Below are 24,085 nucleotides of genomic sequence, written 5' to 3' on the forward strand. Positions count from 1 at the left end.
GAACACCAGCAACAACAACAACAAAGTGATTTCTCTCTCTCCTCTCTCTCTCTCTAAAAGGAAGAAAGAAAGAAAAAAAAAAATGTACTGGTTTGGACCAGGGAAGAACTAGTGGAGGAACAGGCTCTGGTTAGGCGGGGAGAGCGCCTTCACAATGCAAAAAGGCAGGACTTACTTCCTCCCCACCAACAGCCTGGCTGCTGATAAAGGTTCCGTAATGCAGCCTCTCAAGGCAGCGGGATTACATCCCCTGATCCCTTACTTACTAGGACTATTTACACGCCCATCAGCCATGCCCTTTTGAAAAAGGGTTTGTGGGAGACTGGAGCTTAAAAGGAAGAGGCTGGACCCCACCGAGCAACGACAAAATTGGTTATTACTCTCCTGCAAGGGCGTTCCTCTACTGAGATGTATGCAAGGTACGCAGAACCCCTACTTCTCCTGGATGAAGTGCACAACACCTCTTGAAGCCCAACGCCCCCAGTCTCTTCCCCTCTGGCTCGGCTCAGTCTCTACAGGTGACCCCGCACGCAACGGAGCCAAAAAGGGGTACCTACTCTCTAGTCTCTGGCCCTGGCCACCCACTCCCAAACTCTTGCCTGTGAGGTGGGAACCAGCTGAGGTACCCAGGGCGGTACCGAAACCGGCCTTGATGGGGCCTCTCTAGGAAATTGGGAATTTCACATATCGTTAGCACTCAGTTCACATTGATTGGCCTAAAAAAAAATAATAAATCGAAGGAACCGGAAGATGCCCTTAAAAAACGTGGCGGCACTTTAGCTTCACTACTGTTGTCCCACTATATCAAGAAACTTGGCGTAGTCTTCCGCCACTGCCTGGACAGCCGAAGGTGGCGCTACCCGCTTCGCTTTGGTTCCTTGAGGACAGCAATATCTGCCCTCAACCACAATGGCAGTGCTGCCCAATTTGGCTGCATGCCCCTAGGGATGATGGCTGCCAGGTGGCTTCACTTATTTTTCTCACCACACAGGAAGACGCGGACCGGCGATTGGGCACTGCCTGGAGGCTCCGAGAAGAAGGCCTTCCGCGGTTGGGCAGTGCAGGATAAGGCTGATTTTAAAGGAGCCGCAGGTGGGAGCCGTCGAAGACCCGAGATCGGCGGGAGGCGGCGGTGAGCAGTGCGCGGGGGAGGGCACCGAGCGGCTGGAGAAAGGGCGGGAGGAGGGAGGGAAGAAGGAAACATTTGAGCCTTCTGGACCCGGGCTGGGGAGAGCGCTGGGCGGGGATAAGGAGAGGGTGGAGGGAGGGGGTCTGTGGGCGGGACCTTCCAGGATTGGAGTGGAGGGGGTATCTGCTGGACAGTGGATCCCCGGGGATCCTGACTGAGTTTGTGATGCTCAAGCGCGGGCCGCCCTTGAGTGAAGCTTTGCAGAGTCGAAGCTTACAGGGAGAGGAGGATCCTCCCGCGGCGTCTGATTGGAGGAAACGCACTGTAGGATTCTTTCCGCTTGGATCCAGTTTAGGGGATCTGGTGGGAGGGAGAGACGTCGGTGTGTGGGTGTATTGCTTCGGAGTCCTTGGCCACTCACTGGGAGTGGACGGGGATCGCAGCGGGATCGGGCGGAAACCGAGCCTCCCAGGACCGGGATCCCAGCTGATCCCGGGGGGCTTCTCAGGGCGGAATCTACAGGGACAAAGGCCCCAGGAGGCTCGGGCCGTGGGAGAACTTGGGCCGCTGCAATCCAGGTTCTCGCGGCAAGTGCCAAGTCTGGCGCAAGTGATCCTTTGATCGCGGCGGCGGCAGCGGCGGCAGCAGCAGCGGGAAAAGGCCCGCTCCGGACGGCCGACCGGGGGCGCCCTTTTGCACCCCAGTTTTCAGGCCCTTGGGCTACCGGGAGCTGCGGGCTACCATGAAGGGCGGAGCCCCAGGGAAAGGGCTGGCCCTCACTCCCCACTCCCCGACTCCCCACCTCCCACCCCAGGCTGCAGCCTGGGATCCCCCAGGGACTCCCCGGAGCCGCCGCTTCCCCAATGGACTTGCCGGGGGAATCCAGGTGAGAGCGCACCCCGCCAGCCTGTGTTGAGCTCGGGAAGCGGGGAGCCTGGCGACTGTACTGGGGAAATCACAAAGCCAACCACAGGCTCAGGCGACCGTCTTCTGCTTTCATCCTGCAGCCTGCCTGGCCAGCCACGTCTGTGCCGCCAGCCTTTGAGTCGAGCATTATGGGGAGCCAGAAGCCCGAAACGGCCGAGGCTGCAGCCCCCAGTGGCCCCTTCACCCTTGGAAAAGGCCTCTCGGAGGGTCCTGGCCGTGGTACTGGAAGATGTCATGGCTGCCCATATGGTGAGCCCCCTGAACTAAAGAGGCTTTCTTCTCTCACAGGTCCCTTTTCAGTACTAATCAGGCCAGATCACTAGTGAGGATAATTGAGGTCCAAACACCTCATTCTCTCTCACACACCGCTCAGGCAGCCTTACTAATACTAGAGTTCTGCCTGGCTCTCTAACTTCAGCCTCAAATTGGGCAGGGTCTCTAGTGCCCATTCACCACAGCCAACACTGCTGGACTGGAACCACATCCCTACAATTCTTTAAGTACAAGAAACCCTTCTGCTTTCTTCCCAGCCCAAATTTTAGGCAATCCTTAAGGTGCAAGCTCGTATCACTGGCTCCATTGTACAGTGAAAAACGGAGGCCCCAAACAGAGCAGTAACTAACCCAAAGCCACTGCTTTTTTTTTTTCATTTCTTCAAAGAGCCTGGGTGAGATTACCCCAAGTCCCACACCAGTAGCTTAGAATACTATGTGGCCCCCAATTCAGGATGACTCGCTTCTTTGGAGGTGTTGAGGGAATTCAAGCCACAAACTCTTGTCATCTTTTTGGCATAGGGCACAGTCAGGCACAAGGAAGCCCTATCCACTCCAACCTCATTCTATCACCTTGTTCTTAATACTTCTCCTAGGTCCCCCTGGTGCCTCAAGAGGAGACCTCTACTCCACGGCACCGCAGCAACCGTTGGGATTCTGTCCACAACCAGCTGCCTGCCTCACCACCCCGACAGGCCATGTGGTCATCACAGGCCAGGTGAGCAAGACAGAATGTGGGTTAAGCTGGGGACACAGCTGAGCCCCTCTGATTTTTGTGTTCCCTCTCTAGGCCTCACTACCCACTGCACTTATGCCGAGAGCCCTTGAGCCGCATTCACCAGTCTTCTTCCACCCCGAGGCATCGATCAAGGACAACCCCTGTCCCAGAGGAAGGCCCTTCACAAGAGGTGGGCCGGGCCCCCCAGCCCACTCTGGTGGTGATGCTAGAAGATGTTACCAGTCCAAGACCCCCAGCTGAGGTATGGGAACTTCTAGTAAGGATATGAGGGGTGTAGCTGGGGGCAGGCACTCCAGTGTGGATAGACAAGTGTAGGTGAGTTGAGTCTGTGGTAGATTTTGCTTAAATAGGACAGCATTTTAGGTGGAAGACACTTCTTGAACAGAGACCTATATGAAAAAGTTTTTGGTGTGAACCCAGGCAGGTATCTGGAGACAGAGATTCGGGATGTGGGAAGCTAAGGAGGCCATAGGGGGCTTCCCTACCTATTCACAAACATCCCGTTTGTATCCAGGGCTTCACGGATGAGACTCCCAACTTCATCATCCCAGCAAGAAGGTGAGAGAGAGGGCTGGGGAAGGAATTATCAAGATGTCCAGACAACAACCATTGTCCACTCATCCAGAGCTACGGGCATTAGAATTTTCTTGTTCAGTAGTTCCATATAGCACCCTCAGTAGCCTTAAGGGACAGTGGAGGTGCTAACTCAGGTGGGATCTGGATCTGGAAGCTTCCCCAGCTTTTACCTTGCCCCTTCACCCCAGAGCTGAATCCATGATGATGGTTCACCAGACAATGCCTCCGTCCAAGGACCTGGAAGCCCCATTCCAGGCATCTGTCCTGTCTGCAGACCCTCTGGAGAACTCATCACCAGGTAAGGACTGAGATAGAGGGATGAGATTTGGAGCTCTGGAAAATCCTAGCTGAGCTTAGAAGTGTGAGATGCAGAGGTGAGAATGGGGATTAACCCCCTTCCCAGGGCAAAGCTTGGTATGTGAAGATGGGATTTCAACTTCAGAGGCCTGATGTCCAACTCCTAAATTTGGGGCTTAGTTTTATTTAGGAATGGGCTTCCTCCGGGCAATTTAGTGTTTGGGGAGGGACTGAGGCTACTGAAGTGGGGCTTAGCCACCTACAGCTAAGGAATGCCCACCTGTGACCCTCTCCTTTCCTCAGCCCCAGATCCTGTTCTGGAAGCCCCATCGACCCCACCGCCATCCAGCCTTTTACGCCCCCGCCTCAGCCCCTGGGGCTTGGCACCCCTCTTCCGTTCTGTTCGTTCCAAGCTGGAGAGCTTTGCTGACATCTTCCTCACACCCAACAAAGCCCCACAGCCCCCACCCCCATCACCCCCCATGAAGTTGGAGTTGAAGATTGCCATCTCAGAGGCTGAGCAGTCCAGGGCTGCTGAGGGTACTGCATCCGTCAGTCCCCGCCCTCCTATCCGACAGTGGCGAGCTCAAGACCATCATACCCCAGTACCTCTCCCTAAGCCACCTCTGGGCCGAAGCCACTCCTGCCCTGACCTGGGGCCTCCTGGCTCAGATACCTGCAGCTGGCCCCCTTCTTCATACCACCCAAGCCGGCCACGGCCTCGGCGGCATACTGTGGGTAGTGGAGAGATGGCTCGAGTCCCACCACCACCACCCCCTCGACCCTGTCTCCGGAAAGAGGTCTTCCCTCTTGGAGGAGTGGGAGGCTCTCCTCCCCTCATCACATCTTGTTCGTCCACTGCATCCACTTCCTCCTCCTTCTCTGAACCTGCAAAACCCAGGTAGTGCTCTCAATAAACCCTTAAATCCTTGGCCACAGTCCAGGCCTAGCCTCCTTCCCTAGTATCCAGTGGGCAGGAATTGGGGATACTACTGTGAATGTTGTCTGACCCTGAGCCTTTACATTCTCTGTAGGTTGGGCTCAACCAAGGGAAAGGAGCCACAGGCCTCACAGGACCAAGTGCTGTCAGACCCTGAGACCAAGGTAGGCGTACAGATGAAGGGGAGGAGATTAGTGGGAGCCTGTTCCCATGCTGCCTTCTTACCTTCTGCCCCATTTTTGCAGACCATGGGAAAGGTTTCTCGATTTAGAATACGCAGGACAGTGGCCCGTCCTCAACTAAACCTTACACCAATGGGGCTGCCTCGACCAATCAGGTGAATGCTTATTGTGTATGGAGCTGCCCTGGCCAAACAGATATAGATTCACATTCTCTGAAGTGTGATTTTGTCTCCTCTCAGGGAGCCCAGTCCAGTTTGGTCTGAATGTGGTTTGTGCTTAGAACCATCTGTCTGTCTCAGGCAGTACTCCTGGCACCTGGCAGGTCCCAGAAACTGAAATGCAGACTAGGCCTTGCTTATCACTTCTCCAGACCTCACTGGTTCCAGGTTTTTTTAGTGGTTTTTGCTTTTTGCTCCCAGGTTGAACAAGAAAGAGTTCAGCTTGGAAGAAATTTACACCAACAAGAATTATCAATCACCTACAACCAGGAGGTGAGAAGCTTTAAAGGTTTGGGGTTGATAAGGGGGAAGGCTAGAACCAGGAGGGTATGCTGGTAACCAGTCCCCCTCCCTGCCTTGTCCAGGACCTTTGAGACCATCTTTGAGGAACCAAGGGAGCGCAATGGGACTCTGATTTTTACCAGCTCAAGGAAGCTGCGGCGGGCTGTGGAATTTCGGGACAGCAGCCTTCCTCGATCCCGGAGGCCATCTCGTGGGGTCCGGGCTGCTGCTGGCAGGACCCTTACTCCTAATGTGGCCCCCAGCCCAGATGTGGGACCCCTGCTGCAGCAGCGGCTGGAGGAGCTGGATGCCTTGCTCCTGGAAGAGGAGGAAGTGGATTAGGGAGCCGCTCCATCAGACCTAGGAGCTCCATCTGTTTCTCTGTATATCCATCCGGGAGGGAGAAGCCTTTGAGGCCATTTCATTTTTTTCTCTATATTTCTAGTAAAGTTTTCAATATACTTCTGATTCTTTTGTATGTTCCTAGCTGAGCTAGAGATTGATTGGCAGTATTGGCTGATGTTTCTACTTTGGCACTCAAAAACTGGGAAATGGGGGAAGTGTTAGGGAAGGCAATGAGGGTTAAATAACAGGAAGGGAATCAGGAAATGGTCATTGGAGATAACTCTGAGGATTTTTCCTGTGTGGAGGGATACTTCTGAATCTGTTCCAGAAGATACTGTGATCCTGGACCCTGATCAGGGTTCTCCCAATTCATTTACAACAAAGAGGAGACTGAAAGTCCCAGAGTGGACCAAGGCCATGATCAAGATGGCCCTGAATTCTTCCTATCATACAGTACAGCACCTGCTGCTGGATTCAAGAGCTAAGAGTAATCAACTATAATTGGGCACCTACAAAAAACTGTCATGGTACTTGATTTGCACATAACCCAGTGAGAGGGAATTATATCCATATAAACATTGGAAAGCACACTGAGTGTATCATTGTGATGTCTATATTAAAAGGATAACCCAGTCAAACAGGTAAGAAGTGGCACTCTACAGCTTTCATAATGTAGAGGCAAAATACAGCAGTGGCTAACAGCATAGACTAGAGGTAGGTCAAGCCCAAATCCTGATTAGCAAACTAAATGTTTGTGCATCGCTCCCTTCTCCCTCTGTAAAATGGGGCTAATAGCAATACTTTCCTAAAATAATCCTTACTGCTCAATGAGTTAATATGTGAGAAAGTGCCTGGCATGCAAGAGCAAGGTCCTTTTTTTGTTGTTAGCACGGAGATACCACAGGCCAGCACTTTCCCGTTAAACCGAAAGAAAATGCGACGCGGCTTCCTCCCCGCGCGTCTGGCGGTCGCCAGGGGCGCCGCGTGTTCTGGTCACCCCACTCCATGGAGCTGATCCTGCCTAGCTGCCCGCCAGACGACGGTATTGACAAGCGCGTGAGGGAAGCCAGGCGGTCCTTGGCGTAAGCCAAGCGGCGGAAAGGCAAAGACGACGTAACTGGAGGTCGACAGGTGCCTTCCGCAGCTGCGCGCCGCCCTGCGGCCAACCGCTCCCCACGGCTCTCGCACCACATCCCGGCTGCTCGGTTTGATGACGTCAGAATGTGGACCAATGGCCGAAGAACAGGAAAAGGCGGAGTCACTTGTAGAACCGCCCAAACACCTACTTCTAACCAGTGAAGTCACGAGACCTGATGAAGGACGGAGCTAATCTAACGTATACCCAATCCAGAATTTGAGGGCGGTTACAAATTACCCACTCCCGCACTTTGACTCCGCCCTCCACCCTGACGTACACTTTTCTACCTATCAACGACTAAACCTGTGGAGGGGTGCGGGGGGGAAAGGGGCAAAGAGTGGGAGGAGGCCGAGAGAGGAAGGAGGCGTAGGCTGAGGAGGAAGAGGGAGGAGGGGCAGGGAAGTCTTAGCGGAGAAGAGGCCCAAGACTCCAAAGGAGACAAGAGGGTGCGCTGGAGCTCCCCTGCTGACCAACGGCCGTCTTTCGCATCTCTTCAAGAGCGAGTCACACAGAGACGAGGAAAGGAGGAAGAGACGTTTATGTCGGCAGACAGAGAAGCTCTACCCGTCACCGTTGCCTCACATCCGGGGCTTTGGAGGGCTGGCCGTCGCGGTCCCGCCCCCACCTCGAGCCTTTCATGGCGACCGGAGGCGGAGGCTGGAAGAGCTGGGACTGGCGGAGGCCCCTTTAAATCTCCTTAAAGGGGTGGCCACTGGGCTCGGCAGACTACAACTCCAGCCTTAAAGGGGAAGCCGCCGAAGTGAAGCTGACAAATTGAAAACTGTGCTGTTGGGAGAACTGGAGCCAGTGAGGATTCTTACCTCTTCCCCCCACTCCAGAAGTCCTTTAAATTCAGCTTAAAGGGGAAGTGGCCGCTTGTGGAGTACTGGAAACAAACTACGACCCTGTAAAGCGGCGGCCTGCTGTTTTGAGAACCCTGGACTCCTTAAAGGGGTGGCCTCTTTTAGCCGGAGGACTTGAGACACTTTTAAAGGGAAGGTTTGCGTTTCGGGGCGAGCTTTCGGTCCCTTTTAAAGGGGGTGGTCCTTCCTCTTCTTTGGGGAGACTAGTCTCGACCCCTGGCAGGGGGCGGCCACCGCACTAGGCCGGCCGGACACCGTCGAGTTGTCTTAAAGGGGCCAGGGGCTGGACAACTTGCGGTTTCGCCTTAAAGGGACGGCCGCCCCTTTTTCGCCGTCTCGTCCCCTCCGGCCCCACGGGAGGGGGGGTGACCCTCGGGCTTGTCGCCCCGGGGGCGGCGCCGGCTCCCCAGACCTTGGCCTTGGGGCAAGCTCAGGGCCAGCAGAATCTACTTTAAAGAGGAAGCGTGGCCTTCTCGTCCCTGTGCAGCCGCCAACGCCGCGCCTGCGACCCCGGGCCTTCGGACAGGCCGCTTCGGGCCCCGCCGCCTCCGGATGCGGCACTGAGGGCGGTCGCCATGGAGACGGCCGCGGCTCCCGGCCCGGGCTGGGCAGCTGAGGGAGAGCGGCGGCGGCGGCGCTGCTCGCGCCGAGACCGAGACCGGGAGCAGCGGCGCCGCCGAGGTCCTGGCGGCGACGCACCCCGGGCCCTGTTGGCCGCCCCGCGAGGATCCTCGTCCTCCTCGTCGCCGCCGCCGCCCGCCAGGCCCTGGTCATCAGCTTCGTCTGGAGAGCGGCCTGGAGGCCCGAGACGGCGGCGGCCCCGTCCCAGGCCTCGGCCACCGCGACCCCGAGCTCGGAAGCGCCCTGCCGGCTCCGGTAGTCGGGGAGAGGAAGAGGAGGAGGAGGAGGGGGGTGCGGACGACGGAGAGGCCGAGGAGGAGCCTGAAGAGGAGGAAGAAGAGGAGGAGGACTTGATCGATGGCTTTGCCATCGCCAGCTTCGCCAGCCTTGAGGCCTTGCAGGTGGGGACTGATGGGGCTAGGGACCTTTGGGGGGCTTCACAGGGGCAGAGAGAAGGGTATGGTGCTTGGAGTGGGTGGAGTTGTGGGGGGAATGCTGGCACCCCAAACCAGAGCAACCGGCTCCTCTGGCCAGGCCTCTGCCCCGCCCTGGGGTGGGAGGAGGTAGAGCTAGTCTCCAGGGACCAACCAGGTTACCCCGCCTGGGAGCTACTTCGGTATTCTGATCACCCCTGAAAAGGTTGGGAGCTTTCCTTTTTCCATCTACTTTAGTCCCACCTCCTTCTCCTCCACAGAAGGATGCCTCTCTTCAGCCCCCAGAACGATTGGAACACCGGCTAAAGCATTCTGGGAAGCGGAAGAGAGGGGGCTCCACTGGGGCCACTGGGGAGCCGGGGGACAGCTCTGATCGGGAGCCTGGGCGGCCCTCTGGAGATCGTGCCAGAAAATGGCCCAATAAACGGAGAAGGAAAGAGGTGAGTTGGTCGTAGATCCCTGTCCTTTAAAACTCAGGATCTAAGGACAAATATGAAAGCAGAGCAGATTTTAGCTCCTTACTCATCCAAGTCTAACAAAGACATGTCCACAATGAGACTTGTCTGCTTCTGGCTGGAACTAAGTCAGCCTCAACATACTGATAATTCAGAGATATATCAAAGGGACTTAGTTGAATCATAAATGAATTAGATGTCCTAATTCATTGCCTTCCCTCTCGAGGTGGTGGCAGTCTAGCAAGAAAGAAACAGTCTACAAGCAGATACTTATACCAAAACCTGAGAAGCTAAAGAAGGCAGAGGTCTGGGAGAGATGCTGCAGAAACCCACATGAGGAAGCCACTCATTCTGCCTGGGGGATGGGAGGAGGGTTGTGGTTAGGGAAAGCCCCCTAGGATATCTTAGTCAGGCCTTGAAGAATAGTCATGTAAGTTTTGCTGAGAGACGAAACAGGGCAAAGTTGTTTTGGACAAAGCACAGAGATATGAGAGTCTGGTGTATTTGGGAAATGGCCAGAGCATTGGGAACAAGGGTGGGCAATAGTAGAAGAAGCTAAAAAGAGATTGAGAGTAGGTCACAAGGGGCCTTGAGTGCCCTGTAGGGGAGTTTAGACATTGTCCATAGCCTCACCAGTCAGCTTCCCTTACCTCTGGACTCTGATCTTTCTCAGGCCTCCTCCCGTCACTCTCTAGAAGCTGGATACATAGTAAGTGCTCTCTACCTGTACTGGTCCCGCCTCTTGTACTCCATCTCTGGGCCTCACTCCTTCCCTTTTGTGACACTTCTGTCTTTCCTTCTCCCCAGTGTGATGCGGAAAGCGATCTGGACGAGAGGGTGAGTGGAGCTAGAACTTGTTGGGTGGGCAGTGTTACAGCTTATAAAACGAACTGCAGCTTAAAGGACTCTTGTGTGCAGCAGACAAGAGTCTCCTCTTGAGTGGGAAACATGGGTTAGGTTGAGCCAGAATTAGGTTTCTGGGAGGCGGGGATTGAGAGACTAAATGATTTCTTTGGTGACTAGAGCCAGTCAACCAAAGAATAGAAGGTTCCTACCCTGGTGTGTCATCCTTTCTAAAGCTCTTAGAATGCCAGTGGTTCTCTTCAGAAATTCAGAGTGGCTATGGAACCAAGTTGGTCCTTCCTGCTGGCCATTAGTCTTATAGGTTAGAATCTGAGCAGAGACCGTGGCACTGAGGATACTAAAAAAATGTAATTGGTATAAGAACATACACTATAAAGATGTATTTCAGCTTATTATTATTATTTTTTAAGACTTTATTTATTTCTAGAGAGGGAAGGGAGGGAGATAGAGAGAGAGAGAAACACCAATGTGGGGTTGCTGGGGGTCATGACCTGCAACCCAGGCATGTACCCTGACTGGGAATCGAACCTGCGACACTTTGGTTTGTAGCCTGCTCTCAATCCACTGAGCTACGCCAGCTAGGGCCTTATTTCAATTTATTATTAAGGCTGATTTGTTTATTTTGAAATAATGGGTTCTAACAGTTGGTGCTGTACCCCTGTAATTACCTAAATTTGTATTCCCTGATGTGTCTCTTGTTCTAGTTTTAAAAGTTGGTTGGACGGGGACTGTGGTGAACCAGAGAGTTCTTGTCCATTTTAAGGGGGCAGCCACTATCTAGTTACTAGCTCGTTGCCATGTGAGACTAGGGGCCCATTCTCAAGAGAAGCTGCAAGTCTGAGTTTTTATAAAGAATCTGGATTTCTAAATATCAGCAATTAGTTTATAATTTTTTGGTAACACTTATGGACCAGACAAATAAGTCAGGTAGGCCTGTTGGCCTTTTTAGTGATACCTGACATTTTTACTTTGACCTCCTTGCTTCTCTGCTATTTTAGTGCTGACGTGATTTGGGCCTCCTGGTCTATCAGATTCTTAAGCTCAGCTGCTTTTCCCTTTTTGCCCAAGCATAGGAACCCTAGAACACGGTCTTTGATGGGTTTTAACTAAGGTGATGGAATAGACTTGCCACCACTGCCAGTTCCTAGCAGGCTGCAGAGGTTGTTGGCCTTCCTGGGGAAGGGTCTGGCCTAACCAGAACTTGACCCTGTCCCTACTCTTCTTCCCTAGGTCTCCGATGATGACCTCGATCCATCCTTTACTGTCTCAACCAGCAAAGGTTGGTCCAAAAGGCTGGGGCTGGAGATAAAGGAAGGAATTGGGTTGAGCATGGATCTTGATATATCTGCTCTTCTGCCTTCACAGCCTCGGGCCCTCATGGCGCCTTTAATGGGAACTGTGAAGCAAAACTCTCCATAGTCCCTAAAGTGTCGGGCCTGGAGCGGAGCCAGGAACAGCCCCCCGGGCCCGATCCGCTGCTAGTGCCTTTCCCCCCGAAGGAACCACCACCTCCACCAGCCCCTCGGCCTCCTGTCTCAGCCCCAGCACCCCTGCCGGCCGCCCCCAGTCTGCCACCCCCACCCCAGCTGCAGCTTCGGGTCTCACCCTTCGGCCTCCGCACTTCTCCCTATGGCAGCAGCCTGGACCTCAGCACTGGCAGGTGAGTGGTCTAGGGGTTTGGTCTGGAAAGACCTGGTCATTTTGGGACTAACCCTTGCATTCTATGGCTGGGACATGGGCTAGTACATTTGAGATGTAATCCGAAAAAGGGTTCTGAGACTGAAAAGTTTGAGTACACTGGGTGAAACAAATTTAAAGGGATTACTGCAAAACTCACAGAACGTTATATATTTTCATGGAGGGGAATCCAATTTGTGCCATTTCCCAGTACTATTTGCTGCTGAGGCATTTTTGCAAGGCATATCTGCTAGGACTAGTCTTCTTCAGAACATACTTTGGGAAATGCTGTCATGATGATTAAGAGTGCTGGTTTTGGTGTCAGACCTGGATTCGAATTCTTTCTCTGCCCCTTACTGGCAGTGTGATTTTTGAGAAGTCACTTAATCTCTCTGAGCCTCAATTTCCTTTTTCTACAAAATGATATAATAATGGTACTTTCATCCTAAAGCTGTTGTGAGGACTAATTGTGAGTTAATGCAGTGTTTCCCAAAGTGTGTATGCTCATCATTAGTGATATGTGATATAATTTCAGATGTTATGGGAGTAAATTTTTTTCAGTTTTCATGTGCCTTAGAAAAGGAGGAGTACCTCAACCCTTTGATTTCACGTGTTATGGCTTGGGTGAAGCTAAGTAAAAAAGAAAAATGTTGTGTTAAAGGAAGAAGTGAATGGTACAGGTAGTTATATGGGTGCAACAGCAATTGGGAAGGTGATGTGAAATGTTGGAGAAATGTTTCTCCAAGTGTGAAATGTTGGAGACTTGGATTAGCATGTAAAACAAGTGGCAGCACTTGGTCTACATAAGTAAGTGCTCACTAGTGAGTAAGTACTCACTAAAGGGTAGGAATTACTGATACTATATTATTGTCATCATTGCTTTTTTAATTTTATTATTGAGAAAACTAAGGCTCAGAGAGGGGCAGTGACTTGCTCAAGGTCACCCAGGATGTTAATGGCAAGATGGGCCTAGAATTCTCAGGCCAGGCCAGCACGGTGCTGCTTCCACTGTCATAGGTTAGGAACCTAAGTGACCTGTTGTAATTAAGCTTCAAAGTGATTGATATGTTTTGTGGTTGAGTCAGAAAAGGGAAAGTCATGTGGCCAAAGACATCAGAGGCACCTGTATGAAAGATTAGACCTAGAGAGGGAGAAAGGGGGTGTTGGGTGTGGGAGGTACCTCAGTGTGAGGATGGGTTCCTTGTGGGGTGGGGGTGGAGGTCCTGGGGGCCAGGTTCTACCACCTTCCATGTTGGAGAACCAAGGTCAAAGTGTATCGCCCAGGCTTCTGACCCATTCCTGTCAGAGCTGGCACCTCCCAACCCTTCACTCATTTCCCCACTTCTCTCCCCAGCTCTTCACGGCCGCCCCCCAAGGCCCCGGCCCCTCCCGTGGCTCAGCCTCCCCCCTCATCATCCTCTTCGTCCTCTTCCTCCTCATCTGCCTCCTCCTCGTCCGCGCAGCTCACCCACCGGCCCCCGACGCCCTCACTGCCCCTGCCTTTGTCCAACCACGGCTTTCCTCCCCCTGGGCTGCGGCCCCCCCCACCACCCCACCACCCCTCCTTGTTCTCCTCTGGCCCCACCCTGCCCCCACCCCCACCCCTGCTGCAGGTGCCAGGGCACCCTGGGGCCTCAGCCGCTAACGCCCTTTCTGGTGAGTTTGGGATCCTGGCCGGGGGGGTGGGGGGCCATGGCCCTGGGCTTAAACCCAGTGGACTTTGGGGCATTTGGACCTTAGCAGACTGCAGGACTTGAGGAGGGAGTGGCTCAAGGCCAAAAGGGAAGGCCAGTCACCCGGGCCCAAGGAGGCTGACATGGTGGCAATAAATATTAAAGCCTTCTCCCCCTCCCCTCCCACAGAGCAGGACCTGATCGGCCAGGACCTGAACTCTCGCTACCCCGAGGTGGTGGGGCCAGGGGGCTCAGCCAGGCCCCTGGCCTTCCAGTTCCACCAGCACAACCACCAGCACCAGCACACCCACCAGCATACCCACCAGCACTTCACCCCTTATCCCCCGGGTCTGCTGCCACCCCACGGCCCCCACATGGTGAGCTCCTCATTGGGCCAGTGATGAGGCTCTGAGACTTGGGGGGAGGGTCTGGCTTCCAGGGGAAGACCCTGGGTCCCTGGCTAGCAGCTTACTCTTCCCTTCTCTTCCCTAGTTTGAGAAATACCCAGGAAAGATGGAAGGCCTTTTCCGGCATAATGTGAGTGCATGTGTGTGGTGTGTGGGCATAGATGTATCAGTGTGTGTAGCCCTAACTGTTGGAGTCCAGTCTTCAGCTTGAAAAGCAGGAGCTTTGAGCCTGAGAGGTCTCCCTGGGGGGCTTTAGGGTGGAGGCCAGAGAACTGATGAGCAGACCAGACATGGGCTATACCTCCACCCCCAGCTTGGACTAGTCCCCTTCTCTCCACAGCCGTACACGGCCTTCCCTCCCGCAGTGCCCGGTCTACCTCCGGGCCTCCCGCCGGCTGTCTCCTTTGGCTCCCTGCAGGGGGCCTTCCAGCCCAAGGTGAGCTCCCAATCTGGACACCACCACCACCTCCCACCCCTTAAAACACAGGTCCTCCAGGTCCATGTGCCTTCTTCCTCTTCTCCAAACCATGCCCATCTTCCTGTCCTCCCCTAGTGGACCCAGGTCTCCTCAAAGCCATGTTCCCTTCCTGACCCAGTCCCCAGCTTGGTTCTAGACGTGTTTTATATCTAGTGCCAGCTCTTCTGACTGATCCCTCCATTCCCCTTCCCCAGAGCACGAACCCCGAGCTGCCACCACGACTGGGGCCAGTGCCGAGCGGGCTTCCCCAAAAGGGGACACAGGTGAGGGGGGCCAGGGCAGGTTCTGCTGGAGCAGGAAGATCTGTTCAGTTAAGCAGGAGCATTGACTTGAGATGAATCACTGATCCCTCCCTTTAATATGTGATTGAGGGTGTCCCTTATGTCAATGATATGATTTCCCAGGCATGAGGAATAGGAATCTCATGAAGTTGCCCAAGAAATAAGATTACCAGGGCAGTAGTTTTTATAGGGGTTTTTAAATTTAAGTGACAAAGCTTTTTTTTTTTTCCCCAAATGACATCATACCAGGAAGTCCTGTCCATAAAACAGTGAAAAGATAAGCTCTCCCTTTGTGAAAGGGGCACAAGGAGCCCAAGCCTTCCCTCCCACTCAGAGGCCAGGGCTCTGGGCACAGTGTGGAAAAACACAGGGTATATTTCCTAAAGGATAAGCTAGAGGTTTTCCAACCTCTTTTAGCAGTAGTAAATGCTTTTTTCTGAAGAAATCTTAAACAGAACCTCATTACATGAAGCTGTTCATAGAGTATCTTCTGTTGAGGAATGTGTCCTGCCTGCCCACCAACCTTCTCCCTAGCTTTCCAAGTAAAGGATCTTCTTAGAACTGGTTCAAGAACTTGGTGCTGAAGGGATGAAGCCCAGAGTGGGAGAGGTGGGGGAAGAAGTCTCATCACAAGCAGGAAAGGATTGAGGGAGCCACGCAGGGTTCAGGGAGATGTTTGGGGGGACTTGGGGGCTGAGACAATAAGGTGTCCAGGTCAGTAAACAGGTCTGAATCGCCACCAATCTCTGCTTTGCCATCCCCAGATCCCTGATCATTTCCGGCCACCTTTAAGGGTGAGTTTGGTGAGGACCTCAGGTTGCATGAGGCTGGGGGCTGGTGTCAGGGTGTTTGGCTGAGGGGTGGAGGGTGGGGGTTCCTGCTTGAGAATAAGTGAAAAGTCCAGACATGGAGGCAGCCAGATGTGGAACAGCAGAAAGCGAAAGGACCATAAGCCAGAGACCTGGGTTCAGATGTAACTGGCTATGGGACCTTGGGCAAGACAGTTTATCTCTCTGAGCCTCAGTTTCCTAGGCTTTGAAATGGACCTAGTCATCCCTCAGTTGTAGGGGTGATAAAAGGAGATTATTTGTACCAAGTCTGAGCCCAGGGCCAGGCCTGGAGTGGGTGACGAGTGAACGTTCTTTCCTTCCCTTTTCCTTTGGTCATCTTTTTGGGGCGGCAGAAACCAGGGAAGTGGTGTGCCATGCACGTGCGTGTGGCTTACATGATCCTGAGACACCAGGAAAAGATGAAGGTACTGGGGCTGGAGGGCTGGGGAGAGTGGGCCTGCCTGAACTCTGGGCATCTACCTTCAGTAGAGCTTGGCAGCATCTTGGCCAGAAACATCCCATCCTGTCCCCAGTCACTGAGCAATTCTGCAATTAGCACTAGGTTCTCTGGCTAACTAGGAGGGTGGTCAGAGAAGGCCCCCAGTCCCCTTCTTGCCACTAGCCAGCCCTTGGGACGGGGTTTAGGGGTGGAAGGGCAAGAGCAGGACCAAACCTGGCTCCTCACTCACTGCCCCTCTCCCTGTCCCATGCAGGGTGACTCCCACAAGCTTGACTTTCGGAACGACCTCCTGCCCTGCCTTCCAGGGCCCTATGGGGCCCTGCCCACTGGCCAGGAGCTCTCCCACCCAGCCGCCTCCCTCTTCACTGCGACTGGTGAGTCTGGCCAGACTTTTTGGGGCCTGAAGTTCCCCATCTCTAACCTGACACCCACTTTGTGCCCACTCAGCCTCATTAGAATCTCCCACCTCTCTGCCCCAGGTGCCGTCCACGCTGCAGCCAACCCTTTTACGGCAGCTCCCGGGGCCCACGGACCCTTTCTGAGCCCCAGCACCCACATTGGTAAGAGCCAAGGGCATGTGGGACGTTCAGGCTTTGTCTCTGACTTCCAGGAGTTCCCAAGCTGGGGATGGAAGTTAAACCTGAAAGGCAGCTGAAATCAAGAGTGGACCTGGTTCCACTTGCTTTGTGACCTTGGGCAAGTTACTGTACTCCCTCTGAGCCTTGATTCATCATCTGTAAAATGGGTAGGAAAGGGCAGAGTGGTTGTTAATCTCTGCCAGCTCAGATATCTCTCTGAAAATAGTGGCGGTAAGAGGAAGGTGGAAGAAGGCTGCACAGCCCCAGAAGAGAGCGTGGTCCCTGGCTCCTAGCCTTCTCAGGCCTGCCACTGGGGGAGATCTAACCTGGGTTTGGGTAGACAAGGAGGATCTGAGCCCGATGGCATAGGGAAAGGTGTTCCAGGAAGAGGAAATTGTGAGGTCCCATAGTGGGCTAGGTTAGCTGTTCCGACCAGCTGTGTGACGCATGCATGCAAGTAGGGTCAATCTGGGAAGGGCCCTGCATGTCAAGTGGGAGGAAGCCAGCAGAGGTCTCCAAGCAACTGGCTTGCTATAGAGCTGCTCTGGGTGGTTGGTGTGGGGGACAGTGGGTTAAGAGTTTGACCTCTGGAGTGAGAGAGGCTGTAGGTTGGAGGTACCACTCACTGGTTAGTTGACTGTTGGCAAGTCACTTCACTTCTCTGAACCTTTTTAATTTTCATTAAGTAAGAAGGATCCTGTCTGCCTAATGAGGTTTGTGCAGTTACACAATTAATGCATGTCAGAACTCAGTGCCTCGCCAGGGCCAAGAGGAAGTGCTTGGTACCTAGTTGTTAAGACAAAGCTGCTGAGGTCTTCTGGGCCTGCTTGCTGACCAGCCTTTTCCATTAGTTCTTGGTAGCTGCTGAGAGCGGGCTGCCCAGTGCTCTAACCATCCCCTTTTCTCCCACAGATCCCTTTGGGCGTCCCACAAGCTTCGCCTCCTTGGCTGCTCTCTCCAATGGGGCCTTTGGAGGCCTGGGCAGCCCCACATTCAGTGAGTGCTAGCTGGGATAGGGTGGTGAGGGGCAGTGGCAGTGAGTTAATGTGTTAAAGCAGGAGGCTGAGAGGGTGCCTAAGCGGGGCCTCCCATTCTTGGCTCCTGTCAATCTCTACTTTGCTCTCTGTCTAGACTCCGGCGCCGTCTTTGCCCAGAAAGAAAGCCCAGGGGCACCACCAGCCTTCGCCTCCCCGCCAGATCCATGGGGTCGCCTGCACCGCAGTCCTCTGGCCTTTCCTGCTTGGGTCCGGCCCCCTGAGGCTGCTCGGACTCCAGGCTCAGACAAGGAGCGGCCTGTGGAGCGGAGGGAGTCTTCTCTCACCAAGGAGGAGAAAGACAGGTATGCTTCCCAAAAACTGCCCTCCCAGCTCCTTACTCTCTCCCTCCCCCTCAGCCTGTATCTGACCTCTGGAGTACCTTTATTCTCTCCCCCCCATACCTGCCCCCCAGGGACCTCCCCTTCTCACGGCCCCAGCCCCGAGTATCTCCTGCTACTCCCAAGACCCGGGCTGGTGAGGAAGGGGCCAGGCCAGCCAAGGAATCTGTGCGGGTAAAGGAAGAACGGAAAGAGGAGGCTGCTGCTGCTGCCGCCGCTGCAGCCGCCGCCGCTGCTGCTGCTGCCGCCGCCGCTGCCGCCACTGGGCCTCAGGGCCTTCACCTGCTGTTTGAGAGGCCCCGGCCATCCCCCTTTCTCGGCCCAGGTCCTCCTGAGCGCTGTGCTGGCTTCCTGGAGCCAACCTGGTTGGCAGGGCCCCCTCGCCTTGCAAGGCCACCCCGCTTCTATGAGGCGGGTGAGGAGCTGACTGGACCGGGAGCAGTGGCTGCTGCCCGCCTCTATGGTCTAGAGCCTGCCCATTCTCTGCTATACAGCCGCTTGGCTCCACCGCCACCACCTACTGCAGCCCCAGGAACCCCTCACCTGCTCAGCAAGACCCCACCAGGAGCCCTTTTGGGGGCACCACCTCCACTTGTCCCCGCCCCTCGGCCTAGTTCCCCACCTAGGGCCCCTGGCCCAGCCAGGGCTGACAGGTGAGGGAAGGGGAGGGGCAGGGGCAAAGCTCCATCCCCCTTTCCTTTTGATAAGGTCCTAGAGCTGAGGTTTTAAGCCAGGGCTGGAGGGCAAAGGTCATGACCTCACCAGCCACCTCTGAGTTCAGGAACCTGAGAGCAGAGCCCCAGCCCCCATGAGATCAAGCATCTGATGAACCTTGGGGTCATCGGGAGGGCAGAGGTCACAAACCTCTAGAGAGGAGTGTGTGTGTGTGTGTGTGTGTGTGTGTGTGTACACATACATTAGAGTGGGGGTCATTTCAGAGGTCATAGCTCATGATCTCCTGAGGTGCACCATTGCCCCCTCTGAGGGCCCCTAGGCCCTTGGCCTGCCTCCCCAAGGGCTCACTAAGCCAGAGGCCAAAGTGCCCCCCCTCCCCTTCACCTACCACCCAAGTCCTCATGCCCTCTTAGGGCTGGGGAAGGAGGGGCTACAGGAAGGGGGGTTCCATGTACATATTTATCTCCCCTTTCACATAGCCCCCAGACCTTTTGTACATTTTTACAGGGGTGCCCCTCCCAGTAATCCCCCCTTCCTGATTAATTAAATCCTCAGACTGGTGCTGTGTTTCTGGCCTCTGGCTTCTCTGTGGGGGAGGGGGGGTAAGATTGCAGGGGGAAGAGCTGGAAGGGGACAGGCAGGCCCAAGGCTTATCCCTCAGAATATGGGGTCCAGCAGGAAGTGGACCAACAGGAGAAGGGACCTGGGTGCCTGCGCTGGAAAGAAGGGCAAATAAATGCTTCCTGCTTGGCTGACAGCCCAGGTTCCCCCTACTTGTTCCTATTACCTCTGAGTGCCCCCATCCCCAAAAGGCTCAACCTTTAAACTTCAGAGAGTCTACTTCTTTGTTAGTGGCTCAGTCTCCTCACTCCATTTCCAAGTGCCCCCAGGATTCCTGGGCCCTGCTCTCTAGAGCCCTATTCCCAGCACCCTGCCCCAGACTAGAAGGAGGGCCAGAGAAGGTCACCATGTACCACACACCAAAGAAGGGGGTCAGCTTGGGGGTGGGCCACACAGGCAGCAGCTTCAGCAGCCTCTCGGCAGCAGCCCTGGCCTTCCCACAGCAGCAGGTGCCTCCAGGCTGGGTCCCAGCCTAGAAGGCAGGGGTCAGGTTAACAAAATAATGTTGACTTTTTTCCCAGGTGGGGCTTATTCTGTAACATGACTTGCGGATATTTATATAAAAATGAGTGTTACAATGAAGCCCCTTGGTTCCTCTTTCAGTGTGTGTGAGTCACCAGGGCTTGGGGATTGGGGCTGGGTCCTGGGGTCAGGGAGGGATAAAGGCAACACTGTCCATGTCCTGACAAAGGTGCCCCTGCCCCGCACAACCTGGGGAGATGTTTTACTACGTCCAGATAGATGGACTAGAGTGTTGGGTACTGGAGTTTTTCACATTTTCGTACAACCCAGGAGTACACATTACACTTTACAAGATTCAAATTACAGAAAGATAAAACCAAGTTTCCCATTCATCTGCCAACATTTGTCCCCAGAGGTAGGCACTGTTAACCATTTGGTATGTGTTTTTTAGGCCCCTCAGCTATGTATTTACCTGCACATACATGTACATGCATGGTTATGTTAGAGAAGATCTGTGTTTTAAAAATCTGTTGGTTTTTCTTTTATACATGATTATTATAAAACACTTCAATCGCAGTAGTACAACAGGAAAGTCCCTTATAATCCCACCCCTCAAAGAAAACACTGTTAATTGTCAGAGATACATTCTTCAGTTCTATTGCCTAAAATGTAGAAAAATGGTATCCTGTGAAATGTACTATTTTGCAACTACCTTTTTACACCTAACATTATTCTCTGATGTAATCATTAAACAAGTGACTATTTAAAATGAGCTAGAGAGGGTGGCTCCCATTCGAACCAGCCAGGATTGACTTGTTCCAAGTATACCCATCACCTTAAGAAAGATACATGCAACATTTTCTGTTGCCACTACACATACCCAAGACTTCTAGGGAAAACTCAGGCCTAGATTGTCCCAACAGAAATCAAACAGGTGACCAAGAGAAACATGGCTTGCAAACATAATTTCACATGGCAGTCCTTGCTTTCAACTTAGCAAAATTAAAAAAATATATAAAAAAAACAGTAACACTACCTGCTTTCCCTATGACTGTAGAGATGGGACATAATCTCTCCTGAGTGCCAGTGTCCCACTCTGCTGTTGAGGAATGGGCCATTGCCACTATTCATGGTAGGTCCCTGTTCTCTGTAAGCACTCTTAGATATTCTCTAGATAGGTATATCTACCATCTAGATTTCTCCCACATAACTCAGATATCCTCTAGGCCTAATACTGTCCTCCCCTGACCCCACGTCCATCTCTGTGTTACCAGTACCTAAGTACCCAAGTCAGAAGCCTTCCTGTTACCTTGCTTAATTCACTGTGAACTGCCCTTTATTCTTTCAACCACTTCATCTGTCATGCTGGGAATTGAACTAATGGCTGGGGATAAACAAAATTCTAGCTTTCCTGGAGCTTACAAGCTACTGTGAAGAGCAAGAAACATACTGTGAGAAGAAAAAGAGGGAAAGGGAAAGAATCCTAAGGGTTGCCTTCTAAGGCCGGTCATCATAGCCACTGTGCTCCATTGGTTCATCTCCACATGTTCTGATCCTAATGCAGGCAGCTCCTCAGGCAGAGGTCAAAAAGAAGTCTGGAAATGACTTTCAACATTGGGGAAAACCAAACCAAACCCACATCATTCACCATTGAGAGGCTGCTATTTGGAAGTGCATTTCTTTATTCTGAATGGGCTCAGCAGAGTAGCTATGTATTCTTGAGTAGTATGTTTCTTTCTGTGCCATGGTTTGTCAAATGTTTGTTTAAAAACAACTTTATCGAGATATAATTTATTCATATACCATAGAGTTCACCCAATCTTTCTAACTGGCTTCTTTCTCTTAGCTTGATGATTTCAGGGTTCATCCATGTTGTAGCTTGTGTCAGTACTCATTTCTTTTTATTGCTAAATAGTATCCCATTGTAACATTTTTGGGGGGAGGCCCATCTTTCAAAATAGGTTTTGAGGTGAGCAACATCTGTCTACCATAATAGAAGAAAGGGGGAGCCTGGCCAGTGAAAAACATGGGCTTACAGCCTTGACATCAGACAGACCATGGTTTGAGTTTGGCCTTTAGTAACCAGCTTTGTGGCTTCGGTCTAGCTGCAGCCTATTTTCCATGGTGGACAAACAGGGAAAATGACAATTCAGGTCCATACATTTTTCAGTTTCCTTAGTTTTTACCTAAGGTCCTTTGTCTGTTCCAGGACCCTGCAAGGACACCACATTATATTTAGTCATCATGTCTCTTTAGGCTCCTCCTGACTGTGAGTTTTCCAGGCTTTACTCGCTTTTTATAATCTTGACAGTTTTGAGGAGTACTGGTCAAGTATTTTATAAAATGTCCCTTAATTGGGATTTTTAAAAAATTGATTTTTAGGAAGGGAGGGAGAGAAAGAGTTTTGTTGTTCCACTTATCTATGCATTCATTGATTGATTCTTATATGTACCCTCACCAGGGATCAAACCTGCAACCTTGGCATTTTGGGTCAATGCTCTAACTAACTGAATTACTTGGCCAGGGCCTTTGGTATTTGTAAATTGTTTTTCTTAGGATTAGAGGAGTTACAGGTTTGAGGAGAGAGCACAGGTCAAGTGCCATTTTCATTATATAATATCAAGGGTACACACCTTCAAGTTGACTTATCACTGTTGATGTTGACCTTAATCACCTGGCTGAGGCAGTGCTTGTCAGATTCTGTTGCAAAATTACTCTTCCCCATTAGTTCCATATTTTGCTCTTTTTTTAAAAAAAGATTTTATTTATTTATTTTTTAGAGGGAAGGGAGGGAGAAAGAGCCAGAGAGAGAAACATCAATGTGCAGTTGCTGGGGGTCATGGCCTGCAACCCAGGCATGTACCCTAACTGGGAATTGAACCTGTGACACTTTGGTTCTCAGCCTGTGCTCAATCCACTGAGCTATGCCAACCAGGGCCCATGCTTTACTCTTTAGGAGGGAGTCACTATGTACAACCCATACTACAGGAGTTGGGAAATTATGCTTCACCTTCTTGAGAGCAGAGGATCTACATAAATTATTTTAAAATTTTTTGTACAGGCAATTTGTTATTTATTTATTTATTCAGTTAGTCAGTCACTTATGTCAGTTTCGTGGGCATTTATTTTATACTTTAGGTTATGCTCTAGTACTACTTTATTACTCTCCAGTATTTGGTTAGCTCCTGTGTCCCTTTGACATACCCCATCATAGTGGGGTTTCCTGTTTTGTTTTGTTTTTTAGTGGAGACTTTTTACAGTTTATCCTTTTGTATCTCTGGGTTTTTCTCTCATGTGCATGTATTATCTGTTTTGAAAAATTAAAAACAGCAGCTAATGTAATTGACATTAAAGTTTCTAGCTGTAGCTAGACCGAAACTATATAGAAACCAGCAGACCGAAAGGTCGTGATTCAATTCCCAGACAGGTCACATGCCTGGGTTTCAGTCCACGTCCCCAGTTAGAGGTGTGAGACAGGCAACAGATTGCTGTTTCTCTTCCTCTCTCTCCCTCCTTTCCCCTCTCTCTAAAAATAAATTAAAAAAAATTTTTTTTTAAAGTTTCTAACTTGTGCCCTGGCTGGTGTGGCTCAGTGGATTGAGTGTCAGCCTGCAAACCAAAGGGTCACTGGTTTGATTCCCAGGCAGGGCTCATGCCTGGGTTTCAGGCTAGGTCCCCAGTAAGGGGTACGCGAGAGGCAACCACACACTGATGTTTCTCTCCCTCTTTTTCTCCCTCCCTTGCTCTAAAAATAAAATCTTTTTAACAAAAATTTCTATCTTGTAAAAGGAAAAAAAGGTAAAAACTCTACTCCTTTCCTTTGATCACTCCTCCCCTACTATATTCTGCCCTTCCAAAGACACCATATTGATTTCTTGTTTATTTTTCCAGAGTAATTCCTGTTTTTCTTTTTTTAAACAAATATGTATATATGGTACACACAGTTGTATATACTTTTTAATGTAACTCTCTTGTGGGTTATATCTTTTTAGTGATAGAGATCTACTTCCTTCTTAGCCTCTGCATTATATTCCATTGTAAAGTTATAATATATTTAAAACCAACCTCCATCAGTGGATATTTACATCCATTCAAGTCCCTTCCTAGAACAAGAAGTGCTGCAGTGAATACCCACATCTTTATGTACTTGAGCAAATAAGTCTGCAGGATAAATTTATACACATGGAATTGCTGAGCCAGAGTATACTTTTAAAATTTAGATACTGCTAAATTGTCTTACACAAACCTTTCACCATTTTCACTCTCAGCAACAAAGTCTGAGAGGA

General features: G+C 51.9%; 2 protein-coding genes across 10 annotated transcripts; both read left to right on the forward strand.

Annotated features, from left to right (window-relative positions):
- The first annotated feature begins 312 nt into the window (after positions 1-312).
- PRR14 (proline rich 14) lies at positions 313-6,030 on the forward strand. 7 transcript variants are annotated; one of them, XM_036021309.1, is made up of 12 exons: positions 317-1,132; positions 1,944-2,015; positions 2,137-2,305; positions 2,925-3,046; positions 3,119-3,308; positions 3,582-3,625; positions 3,832-3,941; positions 4,244-4,841; positions 4,975-5,044; positions 5,126-5,217; positions 5,482-5,553; positions 5,624-5,788. In XM_036021309.1, the coding sequence occupies exons 1-12, from the start codon at positions 936-938 to the stop codon at positions 5,652-5,654; spliced, it is 1,767 nt and encodes a 588-aa protein (XP_035877202.1). In that variant the 5' UTR covers positions 317-935; the 3' UTR covers positions 5,655-5,788. The 7 variants fall into 7 exon arrangements, with proteins under 7 accessions (XP_035877203.1, XP_035877201.1, XP_035877204.1 ...); XM_028517861.2 differs by having other exon boundaries at positions 321-1,132; positions 5,646-6,030; XM_036021310.1 differs by lacking the exon at positions 5,126-5,217 and having other exon boundaries at positions 313-1,132; positions 5,624-5,832.
- A 1,145-nt stretch (positions 6,031-7,175) lies between these two features.
- FBRS (fibrosin) lies at positions 7,176-19,919 on the forward strand. 3 transcript variants are annotated; one of them, XM_036021306.1, is made up of 18 exons: positions 7,176-8,930; positions 9,227-9,403; positions 10,092-10,127; positions 10,226-10,255; positions 11,513-11,561; positions 11,648-11,942; positions 13,314-13,615; positions 13,822-14,009; positions 14,125-14,169; positions 14,380-14,475; positions 14,712-14,780; positions 15,563-15,592; positions 15,982-16,053; positions 16,342-16,462; positions 16,568-16,648; positions 17,579-17,662; positions 17,798-18,005; positions 18,116-19,919. In XM_036021306.1, exons 1-18 carry the CDS (start codon positions 8,484-8,486, stop codon positions 18,696-18,698), a joined length of 2,913 nt encoding a protein of 970 aa, XP_035877199.1. In that variant the 5' UTR covers positions 7,176-8,483; the 3' UTR covers positions 18,699-19,919. The 3 variants fall into 3 exon arrangements, with proteins under 3 accessions (XP_035877199.1, XP_028361295.1, XP_028361289.1); XM_028505488.2 differs by having other exon boundaries at positions 7,181-8,930; positions 9,224-9,403; XM_028505494.2 differs by lacking the exon at positions 10,226-10,255 and having other exon boundaries at positions 7,178-8,930; positions 9,224-9,403.
- Positions 19,920-24,085: the final 4,166 nt, after the last annotated feature.

This window comes from Phyllostomus discolor, chromosome 3 (genome assembly GCF_004126475.2).
Source record: "Phyllostomus discolor isolate MPI-MPIP mPhyDis1 chromosome 3, mPhyDis1.pri.v3, whole genome shotgun sequence".
In the NCBI taxonomy this organism is placed as follows: domain Eukaryota; kingdom Metazoa; phylum Chordata; class Mammalia; order Chiroptera; family Phyllostomidae; genus Phyllostomus; species Phyllostomus discolor.